The 20,155-nt window shown below is 41.1% G+C and overlaps 1 protein-coding gene across 2 annotated transcripts in view; it reads left to right on the top strand.

The window, feature by feature from the left end:
• peli1b (pellino E3 ubiquitin protein ligase 1b) overlaps window positions 1-20,155 on the top strand; it is a 53,367-nt gene that overhangs the window by 28,153 nt on the left and 5,059 nt on the right. For both annotated transcript variants that reach the window (XM_006783537.3, XM_087850047.1), the window contains exons 3-6: window positions 8,126-8,255; window positions 9,224-9,325; window positions 11,479-11,676; window positions 12,061-12,249. In XM_006783537.3, coding sequence (XP_006783600.1) covers window positions 8,126-8,255; window positions 9,224-9,325; window positions 11,479-11,676; window positions 12,061-12,249 — 619 coding nt within the window. The remainder of the gene's footprint in view (window positions 1-8,125; window positions 8,256-9,223; window positions 9,326-11,478; window positions 11,677-12,060; window positions 12,250-20,155) is intronic.

The raw sequence follows: 20,155 nt of genomic DNA, 5'->3' as shown, positions 1-20,155 counted from the left end.
ATGCAGCTATACCTTGTAAAAGCATTGTATCGTTTCTATTTCACTACAGCAACATAATCATTTATACCCACAAAAGCTCATGATTTATTAGGACACCATCAGTTTGCCTGGCAACCACATAGTAATGGGATCAAATGACCTTATTTTTGCAATTATGCACCTGCAGCACATTATGAGAGCATGCTGTAGCTTTAATTCCATGACAGCAACGTCTCAGTTATACCCAAAAAAGCTGAAGTACACATGATGTATCATAACACCATCATGCTGCCTAGCAAGCACAAAGCGGTGGGTTAAAATGACCCATATTTTTTGCATTTATGCGTTTACAACACCTCATGAAAGCTTTATATCGTTTTATTTCATAGCCAATAGCACATACAGGCCAAATAATACTGCAGCATGGTGAAAAAACAGAAATGTTTTCATGGTGCTAGAATAATAATTGTAATAAAAAGTAAGCTCAAATTCAAATCTGCCGAATTATTTGTTAAATTCCACCTCAATACTCAAAATGTCATGTTTATTTTTTAAGTCTTCCTCAATTTCAAAGGAAATTTTTTTTTGCACTTTTTTCTCATGTCTGTCACTTTTTTAGAGGTTGTCAAATTCATGAAAATTATTTATAATATTTCTATTTAATTTGTTGATGTGTTTAAAGAATCTGATTCATGGTTGGATAATAATTAAATGTGTTGGTTGCTGCCTGTAAGTTCTAGTACTGTTAATCTGGCTTCATAAACCAAGACTCACCCTCAAAACACAGACAGATAATACCTTAATACCCTTCATGCTCATGCATGATGAATATAGTCACTGTTATGGATTTGGGGAATCCATGAAGCTCTTTTTTTGACTGTGTTTTGCTACACAGTTATTATCTGGCATTCATATGCTGGACTGACAGTGGTTGGTTACAGAAATGTAATGTATCATTCAACACTGATTCAGACTTTTCTATAAATGTTGGCTCTCTAAGTTGACCCCTTTCTGAGCTAATAAGTTGGCTAATGCAGCCTCATAACCCGCATGTCACCTAAAGCATCTTATAGATATAAAACCAGCAAAAAAACCCCCAAAACTAAAGAACTTTTAAAAATCACCAAAGAACCGGCAACATGTTGTAGCTTAATAATGTTTTTACTGTTCAGCTGATTTCTGCTGAAGAGAATTATAGAAACATAATAGGGGTTGCAAGAGAAATAGTGAAATTTTAAAGGTACTTTGATTGGTCAGTTTATCTGTATATATTTTCTGACACGCTTAGAATGATTCTTTTGAAAAGATGCCAAAAAGAAACAAAAGGAATGTGTTTCCACAAAGCAGCATAAACAGTGAGGATATTTTTATCCACACAGGGTCATGCACTGAGAACACACAGATCTGGTGCTTTGGACTTATTGAACATGACAGTAACCACATTGCTTGATGCGTTACTAGATCAGTGGATGCTGAGATGTGTTTTGAGTCAAGTCCACATAGTCAGCTGTAGGAAAAACCCTTCACTCCACCCTGCATCTTCAGCATAGAAGACACATAACTCTAACTGCACACACACTTTCTCCAGTAACAACCGACAGTGGAGGACTTCCTCTATCTGTATGTATCTCCTGTTTATTCCCCAAAGGGGCATTCCACTCTGGTCCCTGTCCCAGCCCACTTCACAGAGGAATGCAGATGTCGGAAAGACTCCTTACATGCACGTTCACAGACGCACAAACATGCACATGCACGCACACACATTTATGAGCATAGAGCGCACATTTTTCATGTCTTAAACACACACACACATAGTTGGATCCACAGCTGACTCACAGTTTGTTGTTCTGGGTTGTGCTAGAGCAGCATTGTCAGGGAGATGACTGTGGAAATTTTCCCTAGTGGAAAACCGCAGTGAGCAGTAAACTCAGTTCAATGGCTTTACAAGGGAGAACCCCAGTTTTCCGTTTTGCTGTGCTTTTTCCGCTCCTAGTTTTTTGATTCTAGGTCAGGCCTCCCTTTTTTAAAGGTCAACACAGGCACTCACTGCTCCATGACATGAGCAAATACATACTGTGCAGCAACTGAGGCTGCTCTTTAAACCTTTGCAGGGTTCATTGAAACGGCATGTGTTTTGTGAGTGGTCACTGTGGGAGTTGAACATCTAACCCTCACATTAGCACCACAGCCGGCGTTTTGACCTATCACAGTCAAGTAAAGACATCACCGGCACTCAAGGCACGCTGCGAGTTTTCTTGTCTTTCTTGTTTTTCAATCCTTTGTCGATTGAAAGTTACCATCCAAAAGTAAAGGGTGTTGCACACTCAGCCTCTGGTATCTTAAAGCAAAAATATTCAGTGCAATCACTGGGCAGCTTTTCTCCAAGGAGGTTGATATCCTATTTTTATTCTAGTGTGACTGAGCTATAAAGTAGCATTGCTCTAGTCTCATGTGTCAAAACTCAAAGACACATGAGACCTTTGTCAATTAAAACTGGCAAAGGCCCAAATCGTAGCCAGCTGCAGACTTAGTTTGATTTGTTGGTTTTTGTGTATTTAGTTACCCGCACTGACTAAATGGTGTAACTTTGAGGCCTTTATGTGGACTAAATCATTGCTAAATGATATCCACGATATTTTTAGTTTTTTATTTATCAAACTGTGTTCATGCACAACATATTTCCAGCCATTCATGGGATCCCAACTGGCCCATAGCAAAACTGTGTTCAGCTGCTCTAGTTGCAGCCAAATTGTACTGTGACACCAACAACAAATGTCTCGCAATAAATTATCGGAAAGCAGCTGTTGAAGAAATCCTCAGAAAATGTAAAAATGTGACCGTATTGAGCTGATCGTTTGATTTACCTTGAATCACTGCCAGCATCCTCCTGGGGCATGATGGGTGAACAGCTCAAGAAACCAGGGCTCTCTGTTTCACCTCGTCCCTATCATAAAACCTCGTGCCAAATCAGGATGATTGCACTTTTGCTAGCTGGAGGGTTGGGAGACAAAAGGCAATGCAATAAATTACTTGGAAGGCAGCTGGAAGGTTTTCATGGTTCTACGAAGTAAACAGCTTAGCTGTTGTAAACTCCACACATCTGAATGTCTGTTTATCCTTCTGTTTGTGTCGCCTGCGTAACTGACAACAGATCCACAAATAGTAACGGAGAAACCCATCAACGACCTAAACACCTAACTGAGTCCAATATGTTTCTTGGCCAGTAATGCTAGTAGCCTAATGCGGAGGAATGCTGTGGTGTCTCTGGGGATGGTCTGTTTACAGGTGCCCTGGACATCCATGTGGGGCTTTTAAACAGCTGTAACGCTGTAGATGAGATCCCTCCCCCAGTGCACCTCTATCTGTCTGCATGCATCATTTCTGTGAGCTTAACTGTGTGTCCACAAATATTATTAGTTTATCCGTGTGGCTTAAATCCTCATGAATGATAAATGTGATTCCCTATACTTCACAGCTGTAACAGGTCTCACGGAGAGAACTATTACAATCATGTATATTTTGTCTTTTATTGCATATTTTTTAAAGCACAACATCTTTTTAAGTAATTACCAACTCTAAGTCAGTACTATTGCAGTGTTAAAGGTGACTGGACTGGTAGATTTAACAATAAGCCAGATAATTTGTCAGGTTTTCCCAAATGCCGCATTTGGAGACCCAATAATAGAGGTGAGGCCTTGGAGACTACATTTACCCATGTCAGCATCCACCTGTCAGTCAATGGGACCATACACCCAACCTTTATGCGGTATAAACTAAGCCCTGTATAGGCTGTTATCATTTTATAATTAAACTTGTATGTTTTTAACATGTCTTTGGGGATTGGCTCGCTATCAGAGCTGGCCTTTAAATGTCCACTAGAGGAACTGCGGTTTTTGGCCTTGCTCACTTTATTTTTCAGCCCTGATAGTTGCTGCTTGGTTTTACACATATAAACAGAGACACAGAGAGTGACTCATGCATGAGAAGTAATTGCTCACACTACCTGCCTTTATGCTTTTATAGGTTTACTGTATGAGTGTTACCTTGTTGCTGCAAACTGGGATTTAGTTTATTAGTGTTTGGAGTGAATACACAGACACACACACAGACACACACACAGACACACACAGACATACTAGATGGTGCTAGCTGTCGGAAATGAGGAATACAGTATGAATCTGCACATTCAGACTAACTTTTTCCTGACTCTGGTTCTTCCTGTCTTCCAACCTGCATGCACAATCATGAACTTGTCGCCGATCTTTGACCTTTCTGCTTTTGTTTTGAGAATATTCGTGTCATGCATGCAGTACTGCTACCCATGGGAACCTGATTTTGAACTGCCAGGAACACTTTGGGCTCTTTCCAGCAGACCGCCCTGCCCTTGCTCTGGATACGGGCTAAACTTCACCATGGTTACAGTCTTGCCATGGTTACTCTTCCCAAACGTTGCCGTGGCTCTGTTCTCTCACCATGGTTACTCATAAACCCTTCAAGCGTTGTTTGATCCCAGATCTTCTAACTCAGAGAAACATTTAGCTGGAGGCTGGGCGTCCTCACAAACCCGCCTGTGTCGTCTGTCATACCTGGACTTCATAGAGGGGGTGGGTTTGTTTCAAGAGTCTGATTGGCCGGAGACACGTTCCAACTGTGCTTATACTGCATGAATAGTTTTCCTGTATGAAGAAGATTACCTCTTTGAAAGACTACACATTGAACCTTGAGTTACGTGTGACTGTTTCTTATGTGTTCTGAGACGTAAAGTGCAGTTAGGGTATAAGTCAGAAGAGTTCATACCGTAACGTCTGTGGCTTCTGGATGTCATAACAATGTTAAAGTAGCGAGCAGTGTTTATGCATGCAGTAATGTTTATAAAGCCGTGGCACCGCTCATAGGAATATCACTTCACACTGGTGACGGCTTATCTGAAACATGTGTGTGCAACAACGAGTAAAACATCTGTGTACTGAGAGAAACACGGATCCGATGTGTTTGGAAATTTCTCTCTTTTTGTTCAGTAATAAGTTTGTTACAATTTTCCATAAATGAGCAAACAGAACCAAAACCAAAATGTAGTGTGTTTATATAAATACATGTAAATATTTCTTAGACTATTTATTATGTGTTGTCTGCTTAAATAATTAGTGGCAGACTTCAAATTATGTGTGATTGCATTTCCTTGTCGTACAAATAAACTAAGTCAGAGAAGCCCAACGTGCAACAGACCACTCCTCTTGTACAATTTTAGACAAAAATTTTGCAGCAGTTCAAAAAGCGCAACATACTGTTCTGATGGACTTTCTGTAAGATCCAAATTTTCCACATTTTTCCAAAAACGTCCCAAGACCTTTTTAAATACAATTAGTTTACTTTATTAGGTAGACCTCGCTAGTACTGAGTTGGATCCTTTTTTTTCATCAGATTTCGGATTTTTGTCCGAATTGACACATGACAGCATCACAGTTACTACAAATTTCTTTATTTCATGATGCGAGTTTCCCGTTTCACGACATCCCAAAGGTGCTCTGCTGGACTGAGATCTGGTCTCTGGAGGTCGTTTGAGTTTATTAAACTACTTGTCATGTTCAAGAAGCTAATATGATATGATTTGAGCTTTGGGGCACGTTATGCTGCTGGAAGGCCATTCAAAGATGGTCTCACAGTGGTAATAAAGGGATGGACATGGTCAGGAACAATACAACAGAAGTCGAGACTCAACTGGGTAGCGTTTTTCCAATTTTCTGTTGTCCAAGAGAGTCTGTGTGAATTGTAGCTCAGTTTCTTGTTTTTAGATGACAAGAGTGGCACCCGGTGTGATCTTCTGCCCGTGTGTGTATGTGTGTGTGTGTGTTATGACTAGGGATGGGTATTGATAAGATTTTCACGATTCCGATTCCATTTTCGATTCTGTTTAACGATTCGATTCTTTATCGATTCTCTTATCGATTCTTTTTTTAAAAAAAAGGAGAACATTAAGTTCGATTAGCTTAGAACTTTGTTTTATATCTTCTCTTTGAACAAGATAGAAATTTAGGAGTAACATGGCCTTACAAACCCAACAGTGAGATCTTAAGAGATCCACAGCCTACAGTTCTTCAATGGGGCGTCACAGGGTCCCCAGGAAAAAAAATTGTAAATGTAAAATAATAAAATAAATATTCTTCTGTAGCAATAACAAAGTATAACATAAATTATTCAGTAGCAATTACACAAGAATATCCAGTAATGTCCCTGCCTACAATTAAACACATTCACTTACTGAAAATCATCTGCTGTGGCAAATGGGTGCAAACCTTTGACCACAAACTTAGTCACTGCACGGTGACATTCGTCTATCCTGGCCTGAAAGGAGACGCTACGGTAGACTGCAGCGAGAACTGCCAGCATCTGAGCCAGACTCTGTCTGTCTCATCATGGTCACCTAAATGCACAGTAATGGCAGGTTTTGTAATAAGGCAGATCGCGCTAACATAATGTGCACTGTTAGTTGATTATTTACCTGCCGCATTAACGGGAGAGGACGTGCAAACGTTACCGCTGCTGCTGGGTTGAGATTCACGAGTCCGGAGCGGAATTAAAAACACGACATTCATTTAAGGTCATCGCGTGTTTTGTGAGCAAATGCTTTTGCATATTCGTAGTGTTTCCTCCCTTAAATGAAATATCTACTTTGCAAGTATTGCAAGTTGCCCTGTTGTCATCCGTTCTCGTAAAGTAGAACCAAAGTTTTGAGCGTTTGAGCCACCATGTTTCCTGCCAGGTAAATGACGCTCCGCAACGTGGTGACGTCATTCGGGGCGACTGGAATCGATAAGGGAATCGTTTGCAAAAATGGCAAACAATTCCAAGGAATTGAAACAGTGGGAACCGGTTCTCAACAAGAACCGGTTTTCGATACCCATCCCTAGTTATGACTGACGTAATGTTAGTCTGCAAAACTGGGTTATAACACGTGGTCATTTGAGTGGCTGTTGACTTCTTGTTTCCAGCTTCTCTGACCTCTGGTATCATTAAAGAAAACTGTGGCTCACTGGATATTTTCTCTGCAAACCCTAGAGATAGTTGTGTGGGAAAATCCCGGTAGATCAGCAATTAGTGGGACCATGCCACCTTAAAAGTCAAATCTTAAATCACCTTCCCCGTTCTGATTCCCCGTTTGAACTTCAGCACGTCACAGCGCAGAGCTCCTGCCATATATATCAAATATAAATTATTAAATTTTTGCCTTGAACAGGTGTACCTAATAAAATGTCAGTGAATTACATATTACTTTTAACATTAGTGTGTAACATTCGACCTGTATTGTTTTGTTTGTTTTTGTTAAAAATAAAAACAACGCTATCAGCTTTTTGTCCTTTTCTATTTTTTTTTTTTTTGGGTTTTTTTGCTGGATACAAACCAACTACAAATAACTTCGGCTCTACTGGAATTTGTTTTGAAATCATGTAACTACTTCCTGAAATCCTCTGTGGCCGCTTTTACCTGGAAACTCAAACTGCCTTTCAACCTGTTTTGCTTTAATGACTTCCTTTTGTTGATTGTGTTGTCGTGAGGGCGAGTGAGCGCCTACCTTCTGCTGTACTGAATAGAAAGTGGAAGGTTTTATGAGAGGGATGAACCAGATATCATTTTTTCTTTCTGTCTTGGTAATCAGTGGCACTTTGTTGACCTGCTGAAATGTGGACAGAAGTGATGAATGTTTTCTTATTTCAGGATGTTAACAAAGTCACACACACACACGCTCAGAGAGACACAACAGCGCAGTCACGGTGCTGCTGAGAGCCACAGAGACTCTTTTCTGTTGGAGGGAACGCCTCTGTTTATTCTCCTTTCCTCAGCCATGTATCAGTCTAAATGAGTCTCTCTGTGTGTTTATTTTCTCAGCCTTTCGAGGGTTATGTTTGGAGGGCTTTATTGTTTTGGGGCACATGATGTACTTTTGTAGAAAGGCATGTATAAAAAGTATAGGTTGCTGTTTGTGTGCGTGTAGTCTTAGGCTCTTGGAGGGAGTGCACTAAAAGGCCTCAAGCATTTTCCACAATGACTGTTTTTTCCAGCGTATTATGCAGCTGCCCGGACAATAATGCCCTATTGTTTTATGCATGCATAAGTGTGTTTATGTTTGTGTGTGTGTGTGTACGTGCAGATACAATGGCTCTCTGCCCAACGGGGATCGGGGGCGACGTAAAAGCCGCTTTGCACTTTGCAAGAGGCCGAAGGCAAACGGGGTGAAGCCCAGCACAGTTCACGTCGCCTGCTCTCCGCAAGCAGCCAAGGTGAGACGCACAAAAACACGACCTTTTAGACTTACAAGTGATCGCAAAGCTGCAGCCGTCAGTTAGATTCATTAAACATATGGCTTAAACATTTAATGATGGAAAATTGCATTTTTTAATTCATCTCTGCGTAGGTGTGGGATGTTGTTTTTATGAAAACGTCAAATACAAACACACTGGTTCAGTGGTTTTGGCCTGCAGTGCTCCAACGAAGGCTTTTGTGAAACTCTGCTTTTTTGTTCTGTGATATTAAAGTACTGCACACAATGAATCTCACAAACACACACGCAATTGTCAGGAGAGAAAAGGAAAAAAAGCTCAGCAGAGCTTCCCTGAGTTTGCAGAACAAGGGAAAAAAAATCAGGTACAAGGTTTTGTCAAGGTTTTAAAATATTTGGACAATGGTTTTTACATGGGATTTAACTGGAACATGGTCAAGGTTTATAAGAGAAACAAATGTGAGCTGTCCAGTGGAAGGTAACTGAGCATTTTCTTGCAAAATCCAGGGTAGAACACGTTCATGTGTTTCCATCATCAGCCCAAAGACTTGCCCAGAAATCCACTAAAATCTGTTAAATGATCAGGGAATTATAGTTATGTATGTGTGTGAGAGAGTGCTTTTTCGGTTTGACATCTGCACATAATGGCTTCTCTGAGAACGCACACTTTTATTCCCTGACTCACACACGCACTCGCGCTAAGGCCAGGCTTTAGCTGCAGTCTGGAAGAGCGATTGTCCGTTTCTGTCCTGTGTGTGGTCCTAACTGACCAAAAAGAACATGGATCCAGTTAATGATTACACATCTCCACCCTTCCCGTGTGCATCTGTTATTTTCTGCAAGGATCATTGAGGAGATGTCAGCGGTGTTTTTGATAGAAAACATGCTCAGTTCAGTCTTCTGCATTTTAAGTGAAGGGTTTGATTCTGCTTTCGTTGCTGATCTGATCTCTTCCTTCTGTCTTTCCAGGCCATAAGCAACAAAGACCAGCACAGCATCTCTTACACTCTGTCTCGAGCCCAGACGGTGGTGGTGGAGTACACCCACGACAGCAATACAGACATGTTCCAGGTAACAAGCCCCAGCTTTTATCACCGTGCCTGGAGTTTTACAACCAATTCACAGTCCTTATTTTTTCCACTTCACTGCTCCACTCACACACATATTAAATAGAGGCTGGTAACAGAGCATCTGCGTGTTTAGTGCAGGGATTTTCGATCTTTAAAGCAGAGCCCTTGAAGGGACGCAGGAATGAGAGACATGAGGCACACTGTGTGAGGTGAAGTGCATGATGTCTTTCTGAAAATAATGGGGAGTTAGTTGTTGTGGTTTGGCCTGCTTATCAACACAGTCAGCAGTTGGATCTGCAGCAGTGGAATTGACACATAGACACTTAAGATACTTTGAAACCTCAGTCCTGATTACAGCAAACTACTTCCAAATTTGTACCTCTCGTAATAACGCACCCTTTATTCCAATGTGCACCATGAATAAAGGGCTACAAATGGACTTGGTAATGCTAAGAAAAAAAAGCCTCTTTGAAAAACAATATCAAAGTACTTCACTTATAGTTGTCTGTGTACTAAAACAGGTTCAGCATCTTCATAATGTGCCATATCTCAAAGTATAAACCAGAGATTCTTTTTGAGCTTTATCCATATCAAGTCACCAATAAACAAGGATCAAAGCTGAATTTTAATTAATAAAAAAAATAGCACAAAAGCATCACCAGAGTTTTGTTTTCTATACAAAAATCTTCTGTATAGTCCACATCCCCCTGGATGAGCCACAGTTTGAGAACCACTGGTGTATACAAATGTAAATGTAGAAATGTTTTTAATTTAAAAAAGGCCCTTAATGTAACACCTCTCCATGAATCGCCACCTTATCGTGGTGGAGGGGTTTGTGTGCCCGTGTGATCCCAGGAGCTATGTTGTCGGGGGCAACTTGCCCCTGGTAGGGTCTCCCAAGGCAAATTGGTCCTGGGTGAGGGGCCAGACTAAGTGCGATTCAAAAAAAGAAAAGCAAAAACAACAAAAACAAAAACAAACAAAAAAAACGTAGAAGTACTGCCCAGATTAGGAAACTACCCAGGAGCCTCGGTGAATGGGCTTGTTGTCAGCTCAAGCGATGTTCGACTCCACCATCCTGTCAGTTTACCACCTGCAAAAGGATCCATGGGGGTCCGGTGCTTTGTGTATTCACGGAGGTGTTGGCGGGATAATCCCTGGCGCCCTAAACTGCGCATAAGAAAAGGCAGAACTGTTCGTTTATTGGCCGATCTATGAAAAAAAGAATAAGATCCCAAATGCAAGCTTGGTCATTTGAAAGGAGGAGGTTTAAGTGACGTCCTACTAGAAGAAGGCAAGTCCAGGACACATTTCTCAGTTGGCTTGGGAGCCCTTCAGTGTCCTCACCAGAAGAGGGGTAAAGGGAAGTCTGGGTGTCCCAGACATGGATAAGCAGCAGAAAACGGATGCATGCTTGGATATAAAATGATCTTTACATCAGATGGAGTTTTAATGAAATGGTAAATGTTAAAATTTCTATTATGTTTTTTTTTTTTTTGCCTGATGACCTTAACTGGTGAGTCGCCTTAAGCTTGGAAAAAACAGTCTACTGCTCTGCTGGTGCTTTCAGCCATGTCACATAATGACTTCTTTCCATCTGGTGACATTAACTCTTGGAACTGACTGTGTCCTGATCTCACTGTGTTGAGTAATAAAATGAACCAATCGTGAATCATTCATCTTAGTCAGATTTGGACAACAGATATTACTGCATCAATAAAGGTTTTAACACAGAATTTCTCCAAAGTCATTGTGTTCTGTCTTGACTAGCACTAACACTGAGGCTTTCCTGTGTGGTGTTTATGGTACTCTGGTGACGCTATCAGGGAAGTAAAGTACTCATCTTCAGGGGTTTTATGGGTTTTATACAAGTTTGCAATGCATGTGAAGCAATTCGACTCTACTTAAAAGTCTCTAGCATGTCTTTGCTCTGCGTATTGTCTGCTATTAAAGATTATCCAACTGTCTTGGCTTATGTATTTCAAATTTCCTAATGGATTCCATCCTGGAAACATTCTGCATCCATTTAGCAGTTTTTGTCTCCATTTTCTGTTATGTTTTTCATCCTACCAGCTTCCCCTGAGGTAATACATCATTATATTATCACATCGCTGAAAAGCATTGTGGGCTAATCTTTCCATCTCTCTTCTCCAGATCGGTCGATCCACAGAGAGTCCAATAGACTTTGTAGTGACGGACACAGTGGCAGGCAGCCAGAGTAACGCAGACACTCAGTCGGTCCAAAGCACCATCTCCCGCTTCGCCTGCCGCATTATGTGCCAGCGCACGCCGCCTTACACAGCGCGCATTTACGCCGCAGGCTTCGACTCTTCCAAGAGCATCTTCCTCGGGGTGAGCACTGTTTCATCTGGAGCTTCAGACACGTGTGGGCGAGTTTGTGAGAGCAAAAAGGCAGAAGGATGAGAGAAGGAAAGACTAAAGAACCACAGGACAAAGAGGAAAACAAGACGTGAAAGATGTGTGCTCTCATATTATTCTAAAACCTTTAACCTGCTTTTACTTTTCCCATGTTCTTGTTTTTACTGTCCTTCTCAATTTGTCATTGTTTGACAGCAGAGGACAGCAACTGATGGTGTCCTGTTAGTGTTCTTGGTGGCAACACTAAACTCACACATGCTCAGTAGAGAAAGCTCAGTCTGCTAAATATGATAGGAGGTTGGACGAAGGGCTGCTGAACGCATATGAACATCAGCGTGTTTTTTTTGCTTCATTCAGGAGAAAGCTGCTAAGTGGAAGACATCTGATGGTCAGATGGACGGGTTGACCACCAACGGCGTGCTGGTGATGCACCCTCGCAACGGCTTCAGCCAGGACTCCAAACCAGGCGTCTGGAGGGAGATCTCAGTCTGCGGCAACGTCTTCACCCTGCGAGAAACGCGCTCAGCACAGCAGCGGGGAAAGATGGTAGGAACACATGCAAAACTGTTTACTTTTTTTCCATAGGTGCATCTACTTAAAATTTCATACAAGTTTGAATCTCACTGACCCTGAGGTCAGGTTTTTCTGAAAAAAAAAAAAAAAATACAATAGGTGTGTTTACTAGGAAGCTGAGGGGAAGCGCTGGTGGATGCCATTATTTTTCACACTGTGGCTTGTCATTTTTCAGCTCCACAGGTTTCAGCTTGGTCTCCACTAACTCCTAGCAACCTGTGCCAATTAAGGAAGTTAGTGCCACGCTTTGTCACCAAAAATAGTCAATTCTGGCCAAAAGTCAAAGGAGCTTGCAAAGAAAAGCGTCTGGACTTCTTTAAGTTGCTTGAAGACATTTCACCTCTCATCCGAGAAGCTTCTTCAGTTCTAATGTCAAATGGTGTTTGACCAGGGTTTCGGGTGAGCTCATTGTTCACAATGAGCTCACCCGAAACCCTGGCTGATTGGGACCCACACCCAGTTTCACACCTTGGCTCAGGCGATTAGAGGATCATCAGGGGGTCCTTTGGTCCCTCTGTGGGGGGATACTCCCACTAGGTTTAAATCTGGGACTCTCCACCATTTGACCTTAGAACTGAAGAAGCTTCTTGGATGAGAGGTGAAACGTCTTCAAGCAACTTAAAGAAGTCCAGACGCTTTTCTTTGCAAGCTCCTTTGACTACAATGACCTGGATGACTGAGAACCTTCACAGACATTCTGGCCAAAAGTTATGAGTTCCTGCATATTTCCACTTTTTTAAAGTTGTCAGGAAATAGTCACAGTAATTAGTAAAATAAGGTTAAAAGAAGAAACTCTCAGGAGCACAAGGGGGGACAGTCCAGATATGAAGGGTGAGGAAAAAGTTGCATAATTGTTGCACAAACATCATCACACGTTCAGTGATTATTAGCATCTAAATGTTAATGTTTATTTTGATTTGAGCATTTTAACCTGTTTTAATCGCTGCTAAAAAAAACGCATGAAAACCTTGAAATGCACAGTTCTTGGTCTTTGCCTTTTTAGAGGTAATTTTTTCTTCTACAATCACAAATATTGTGATTTTCTTGCAGAACTGCTGTATCGCGATGCCACAGTTATCACGGGATATGTATCATGAGTTACTGTGATTAAAATGATGAATGCATTTTCAGTCTCTCTGCTCCGTGGCAACCAGTTAACCGCAAAACATATTTCCCTCGCACACATTCCATCACAGCATCTCATACTTCATCACAATCGCATAGCAGCGCTGTCACTCAGGCAGCAGGAGGTCAGTCAGAGCGTAACACCCACCAGGAGGTCACTGGGATGCTATCTCCATGGCAGCAGGCCCTCCTGTCGAAGCTGTTTGTAACAAGACCATGTAAGGGATCCTCCTGCTGACGTCACAGTCTCCCAGCCAGTCGCGGCGCTGTCTGCGTCTCATCAGTGTGGACAGTTGTCTGATTGGATTTACGAGGCTGTTGGGATGTTTCATTAGGTCTTTGTTTCTTCTCCTCTTCCTCCTCCTCTCCACAAGATGTATATCATCAGCCACGCGCACACAGTCAGCAGCCGTAATATTAATCCATCCCTTTATCGAGTGTCCCACCTGCTCTCAAGTATTTCCACAAATTAACAGCTCCCTTATCTCCACCTGACCTTTCCCATCCACACACTTACCAGTGTTATCCACCTCTACAGCATCCACTCGTTATTTCACAGCTGATTGATCTTTTGTATTGCCAGCTGCGGGACAGCACATATTTTCATTACACACGGTAACAAAGCGTGATGGTGTTTAAACCGTCTGCACATACGAGTGGTTACTGCTCAGGTGGAGTCCTCTTTCATTGTCAGCGTCGCTACAGTTGGGGTAACATCACTACACAAGATGAAAGGCTGTGAGACTTTACTGCAAAGATAACTTGTGCTTTCTTAAAACATGTTTCTTTAACATGGGACTACAACAAGAAGCCTTAACTCTAAAGAGGATGTTGGAGCCCTGGTTTGAAATATTACACCCATTGTTATTTTGTTGTATGTGCTATTACAGAGAGATACAGAAAAGGAAAAACATGAATTGAATTTTAAAATAATAATAAAATAATAATAATAATAATTAAAAAAAATAATTAAAAATAATTTATATATATATATATATATATATATATATATATATATATATATATATATATATATATATATATATATATATATATATATATATATATGTATATATATATATATACCTTAAGTTTGAGTTAGTAAACCCCACTTAGATGAAATATTTTTCTTTTATTTAAAGTCCTAAACAGGCCAAAACCTGTTTAGCGGAGAGCAAATCTTGATTGTTGAGACTAGAATTTAATGACTAAATAGCTGACTAAATACATGTGTGCTTTTATAAGTCATTTATTCTGTTTTGGCTTTTGATGAATAATGTGAAACCAAAAGAGAGAAATGAAATCTTGTGTCACGATGAAACTGAAATAAACCTGCTCAATGCATTTTTGTGCCTCCAGTCACATCTCTGCATGAAGCAATAAAAAAACACTCCGTCAACTGCCATTGTTACTCAGCAGTGACTTTATGCAGTCCCTATCTAAATAAATGAGGAAGCAGACCTAACATGAATTTTAATTTTGGCCATCAGGGAATAAAATGTAGCGAAAAAATCTGATAATAAGTGCTTTAAAAGTTTTGCGACTCTGATTCAGGTTTAAAAAGCTTGTCTTTGTTGCCAGTTCTTCTTAGCCAAAGTTAAGACATAAAGCACACTTCTCGATATTTTTACTACAATAAAATGTAGATGGGAATCACTACAACAACATGATTGTCTTAAATGCTTCCTGGACTGGATCTTTTTGTGGCAGGAGCAGCACAACCTCCATATTTAAAGTTAAGGGATCAGATTTCTGTTCAGGGTTAAACTGCTTAGAAACCGTCCAGCAGATGTCATTTCAGTCCAGTTAGGTGTTGGTTTGTATTCACTCGATATCAAAACTAGAATTAAAAACTGAGCGTTGGACTCATCCAACAACCTTAAATTATTAAACAACATTATTTTTTGACCGAAAAGGGTGAAAACTGAACATCTTACTGGCTTCTAATAGTGTGTACCTCAACTCTCAAGTACACTTCTCTTAATGAGAGAACTGCTCTGCCGTAGAGGACGCTGACACATGAAGGACATTGTGATTGAATAGTCTTGAATAAATTGGCTCAGCACGTTTGCCAAAAGCCCCTGAGTTGTTGGTTTAATGTTTAGCTCCACGGTGTGTAATCTTTAAATGACATGATGGGGATAAAGATTCATCAGAAGCATTTTTGGTAGCCTTTTTGCGTCGTTACTGGAAGGCGAAGATGAAACGTGCACAAGTTTGTTTCAGTTATTGGGTGGATTGAGTCAGCCTTTACCAGCAGGGCAGCTGGTTTGCCCTTCTGTTTGACATAATTAGGAATATCTTACAGTGCAGTCTACACACACGCACACACACACATAACAGTGGGTTGTAGTGGGGGGTAGTGTTGCTGTGGGGGTTTTCGTGAGGGATGACAAATGATCGGAGTGCAGTGTCTGAGCTCCTGCTGCTTTAATACAAGCTTTTGTCCTGATAATTTAATGGTTTCAGTGTAATTAAATTAAACTCTGAGAGGAGGTGAGAGCATCTCGATGTTTACATGGACCGAGGGCCCTTATGTCATTAAGCTTGAGCATGATTATACACTGAGGAGTAGGGATGGGTATCGTTTTATCCGATACCGGTGCCAAACCGGTACTTTTGAAACGGTGCCGGTGCTTAAACGGTGCTCAAACCTGTGCTTAAAGAATGGAGAACACAAAATTGGTCCAAAAACCTCTCATGTTCAGCTGTTTTTTTGTAAAAAGATAACAAGGTTAGCCTTTTCTGCAGCTATGGGGCATATATGGTATCATTCTTGGCTGGAAGCAGTGCTTAAACAATGGAAAAAACACAAACTTTGTCCAAAAACCTCTCATGTTTAGCTGTTTTCCACTTTTTGTTTGGTTTGACGGGAGTATCTGCCATCAAACAAGAAGACAGCTGCATGTAGCTATGATGGTGTTTGCTAGTTCACCTTACATGCATTAATGTAATAACGTGGTTAGCCTACTCAACGTAAATTACACACGAACAACATTAAGCTACTCACGCAGAGAAGAACGGCTGCTGCTGCATCATCATCCTTCATCATTTCTGCTACACTGGCAGGGCTAGGGGCCAGGACTCTCCTCTTCGGGTTTTTGGGGGATGTTGCTAACTCCGGGTCCGATAACAGGCACCACACCTGCAGTAGATGTGCACGGTGTGAGGTCTTGCAGCAAGCTATCAAATACAGCGCATTTCTCGGCTTTAAAAAAAAAAAAAAACGCTATGCGTCGCCAGGTGTTTCATCGGATTTGAGGTGTTACCTCCTTTGACAGTATCAGCTTAAAGCGCTTGTTGCAGGCTGCTGAGTTTGCATATTTTGCTGTGAAGTACAGCCAGACTTTTGACCGCTTCGCCTTGGGCATTTTTAATCTGTAGCTCTGCTCTAAAAGAACGTACGTACCTGGACCCGCCTACTATCCTCGGAAACGTAAAATGATTGGCTAGAATCTAAAGTGTTTCACAGCTCAGGAAAAAAAAAAAGCACCATCATGGCACCGGATACCGGTACCCATCCCTACTGAGGAGACAAATACTTCTTTAAACTGTCTTTTTTAAGTGGGTTAGAAGAAGCTACCTTATAAATACAGGGTTTGCTTAACCTTCTGCACTCTTACCTGTTCCAGCTGAAAAGAAGGAAAGGAAAACGAAACAATGCCTCAAAATGAATAAAAGGCAGCGTTATGCGATTCAGTCTCAGAATGAATGACTATAACGAGTTTGTACTGCTTTTAACTCTATTACATCAGACGTCACTCTACTGTGTTCAAATTGGGCAGTTTGAAGGCTATATTATGGTCGCCGCGTGACCATAGTATTGACCATTCAGGACAGAACAGATATAAACAGTGAGCTGATGGTCAGTTTCACCATTCAGTGCTAGTATTGAGGTTTCACAGTCACATGACTACTAACCACGTTGATGGTAACTTGTTCGTCATTTATGAAAATGTTCCCCAACCAGTTGGCCTCCTTAAAGTTTCTTTGGTTGCTTGCAGATTTCCGCAGTCGCCCATAGTTTCTACGGAAAACTCTGACTTCTCTAAGAAAACTCTCCAGCTGCTCTCCAAGCAGGAATGAAATTGTGTAACATGCAGTTCGCCTTCAAATTAAAAGACAAGCATTTTGTAACGTGTTGGCTACAGCTTTTACTCTGAAGGTGAATGCAGCGCACCAGGTTAAAAAACTACAAAAGGTGCACAACAACCTTGTATAACCACGAACTGAGTGTGAGTTTGAACAAATGACCAAATGCCTCAAGGCTCGATCCAGTGGCTGGGGTTTTATTGTGACCTCTCCTTACTTTCCTGTCTAAAAAATCTCCAATAAAGCTAAAAATGCCCAAAAAAATAATGTTTAAAAACAACAACACCCATGTGTAGTTTACACCAGCAGTTGTGATGCCACTTTAGTTTTTTGCTTGGGGCTGTAATCGACCTTTATGACGGATGCAGACTTTTTCTGTCTTGCAATGAGCATGTTTGCTGTCACCATTTTGGTGTTTTGCAACCGAGTCATTGCACCGACTCAAGATGTTAGCCAACGAGGATAACCCTGGATAATCCGCTGTGAAATTTGGCATGCCCAAATAAACAAAATAGACTTAATGTTTTAATCAGTGTGATCTGAAGGGACTTCAGGATCAGGAAAGTGTCTACTGAGGTTGAGTCAGGCGCTGCCAGGTTGGCTTTACTTTTCAGATCCAGAAGCTACATCCGTGTTTCTACTGTGCATCTTTCCTCTGTGCTTCAGTATTTCTGCATCAGACACGAAGCCAGGCTTTAATGAAAAGGGAGGACGTTATCTTAGGCCTTTATTGTAGTCATGTATTCCACATTGCGTCTGTTCAATAGTAAATGGCGACCGTGGCTCAGGGGGTTGGGAAGCGCATCTGTAACCGGAAGGTCGCCGGTTCGATCGGTCGTTGTGTCCCTTGGCAAGACACTTTACCCTACCGCCTACTGGTGTTGGCCAGAGGGGCCAATGGCGCGATATGGCAGCCTCGCTTCTGTCAGTCTGCCCCAGGGCAGCTGTGGCTACAACTGTAGCTTGCCTCCACCAGTGTATGTGAGAGTGAATGAATAGTGGAATTGTAAAGCGCTTTGGGTGCCTTGAAAAGTGCTATATAAATCCAATCCATTATTATTATTATTATATGTAGGTAAAGAGTTTCTTCAAAAAGTCTGAGTTAGCTGTGACACATTTAATAACAGAAGATCGGTTTGGTTAATTCATGAATTCGACCATGTATGTTTTTTATTTAAATCTGCTATCACCAACATTTTCTTAAATCATTGATGTAGGTATGTAGTACAGTGGTAAATATTATATCCTGATGATTGTATAATAATCTATTTTAAGTTCAGTTTGATGTGTTTTATCAGTGACCCTCACAGTGGTGCATATGAGACGATAACCAGCACAATAATCTGTTTGCATTTATATGTTAAAAAGAAGCCCACATACTGTAGACGTATTTGTAATGTGTATCACATTTGTGTAGGTTATTATGTTTCATCATTTATCTTGATCAGTGTTCCTCTGGATAAAAGTAGAGTGTGTTATTTTACTGGGCAGATGTGATTCTGTGTTATTGCCGTAGAAGGGCATTACTGACATAAATAACGACATATGTGAAGGTTACAGACCAGGAGGGACACATGAGCCAGCGGTGATGTAATGCTGCCGCTATGTAAATCTGTTCACCCTGAATCACAGGGTGACCTCAGTGTCAGTGTTTGGGTGACTGATGGCATCAAAACACCTGGGAGCTGACCTCACCCTCATCTCTGTGTCACTTATTGTATCACTTTCCCGCCCTTTCTCTTTCTCTCTTTTTTCTGTTTGTCTCCTGTTTTGTTTTTTTTCACACTGCCCTCACCCTGGTGTCCTCTGGTTATCTCAACATGGAATTTCCCATCCTGTCTGATCTTACACAGCCAATCCGAGCACTTACTTCACCAAAATTTCCACCAGTTCTCTGTCCTGCCTCGTCTGCCGCCGTCATTTCAATTTCCTCATGCCATGTTGTATCCAGTTGTCAGTCCCGTGCTTCCCTCCCTGAAACCCACATCTGTCAGAGGGAGGCATGTGGATATTTGTGCTACGCTGCCACCTACTGTGGTCAGACAGATCCTGCAAGCCCCGGTGTTTCATGTTTTATACTCTTCCAACCTTCAGGGTTGAGCATATCCCAGCATGCACTGGGTTAGAGGCGTGGCACTCAGGAGAGGTCACTGAATGCAAAGGCTCCAATGACTAAAATAAAACCAGCTGTATTTGGAAAAGGTTAAATTCTTCTTGCAGGGTGCACAAAGGCTAAAACCTAACAAACACGTTGTAATGTTTTTTTTTAAAAATTATATAAAATTTCACGTGTTTCACAGGATATTTGAATCATGAGTGTAGCTGCTGTCAGAAAAGTCGAATTTCAGAATGTGAAATCTTTTGTTTCTAATAGTAGCTATAGCGAGTAAAGTACTAGGTTGCTACAACCATACGATAAAATGACAATAAAAACAAATGCAATGAGTGAACACGACTTGTTCAAAGGTGAGAATTTCCAGTAAACTTCAGTGTGGATTTGCATTTGCACGGACCACGACAACGTTTTTAATTTACCGAAAAACAGAAAAGCTAACTATTGGGAATTTTTTCCCCCAAAGATCCTTAAGTGTTCAGTTTATTTTTAAAGTATAGGCTCACTGCAATGCAGTAGTTTACACTGTCACCAAAATTGTTGGTTTAA

This window comes from Neolamprologus brichardi, chromosome 13 (genome assembly GCF_056152115.1).
Source record: "Neolamprologus brichardi isolate AB-2024 chromosome 13, ASM5615211v1, whole genome shotgun sequence".
Taxonomy (NCBI): domain Eukaryota; kingdom Metazoa; phylum Chordata; class Actinopteri; order Cichliformes; family Cichlidae; genus Neolamprologus; species Neolamprologus brichardi.
Note: the sequence above shows the minus strand (reverse complement) of the source record. Positions and strands in the feature narration are given on the sequence as shown.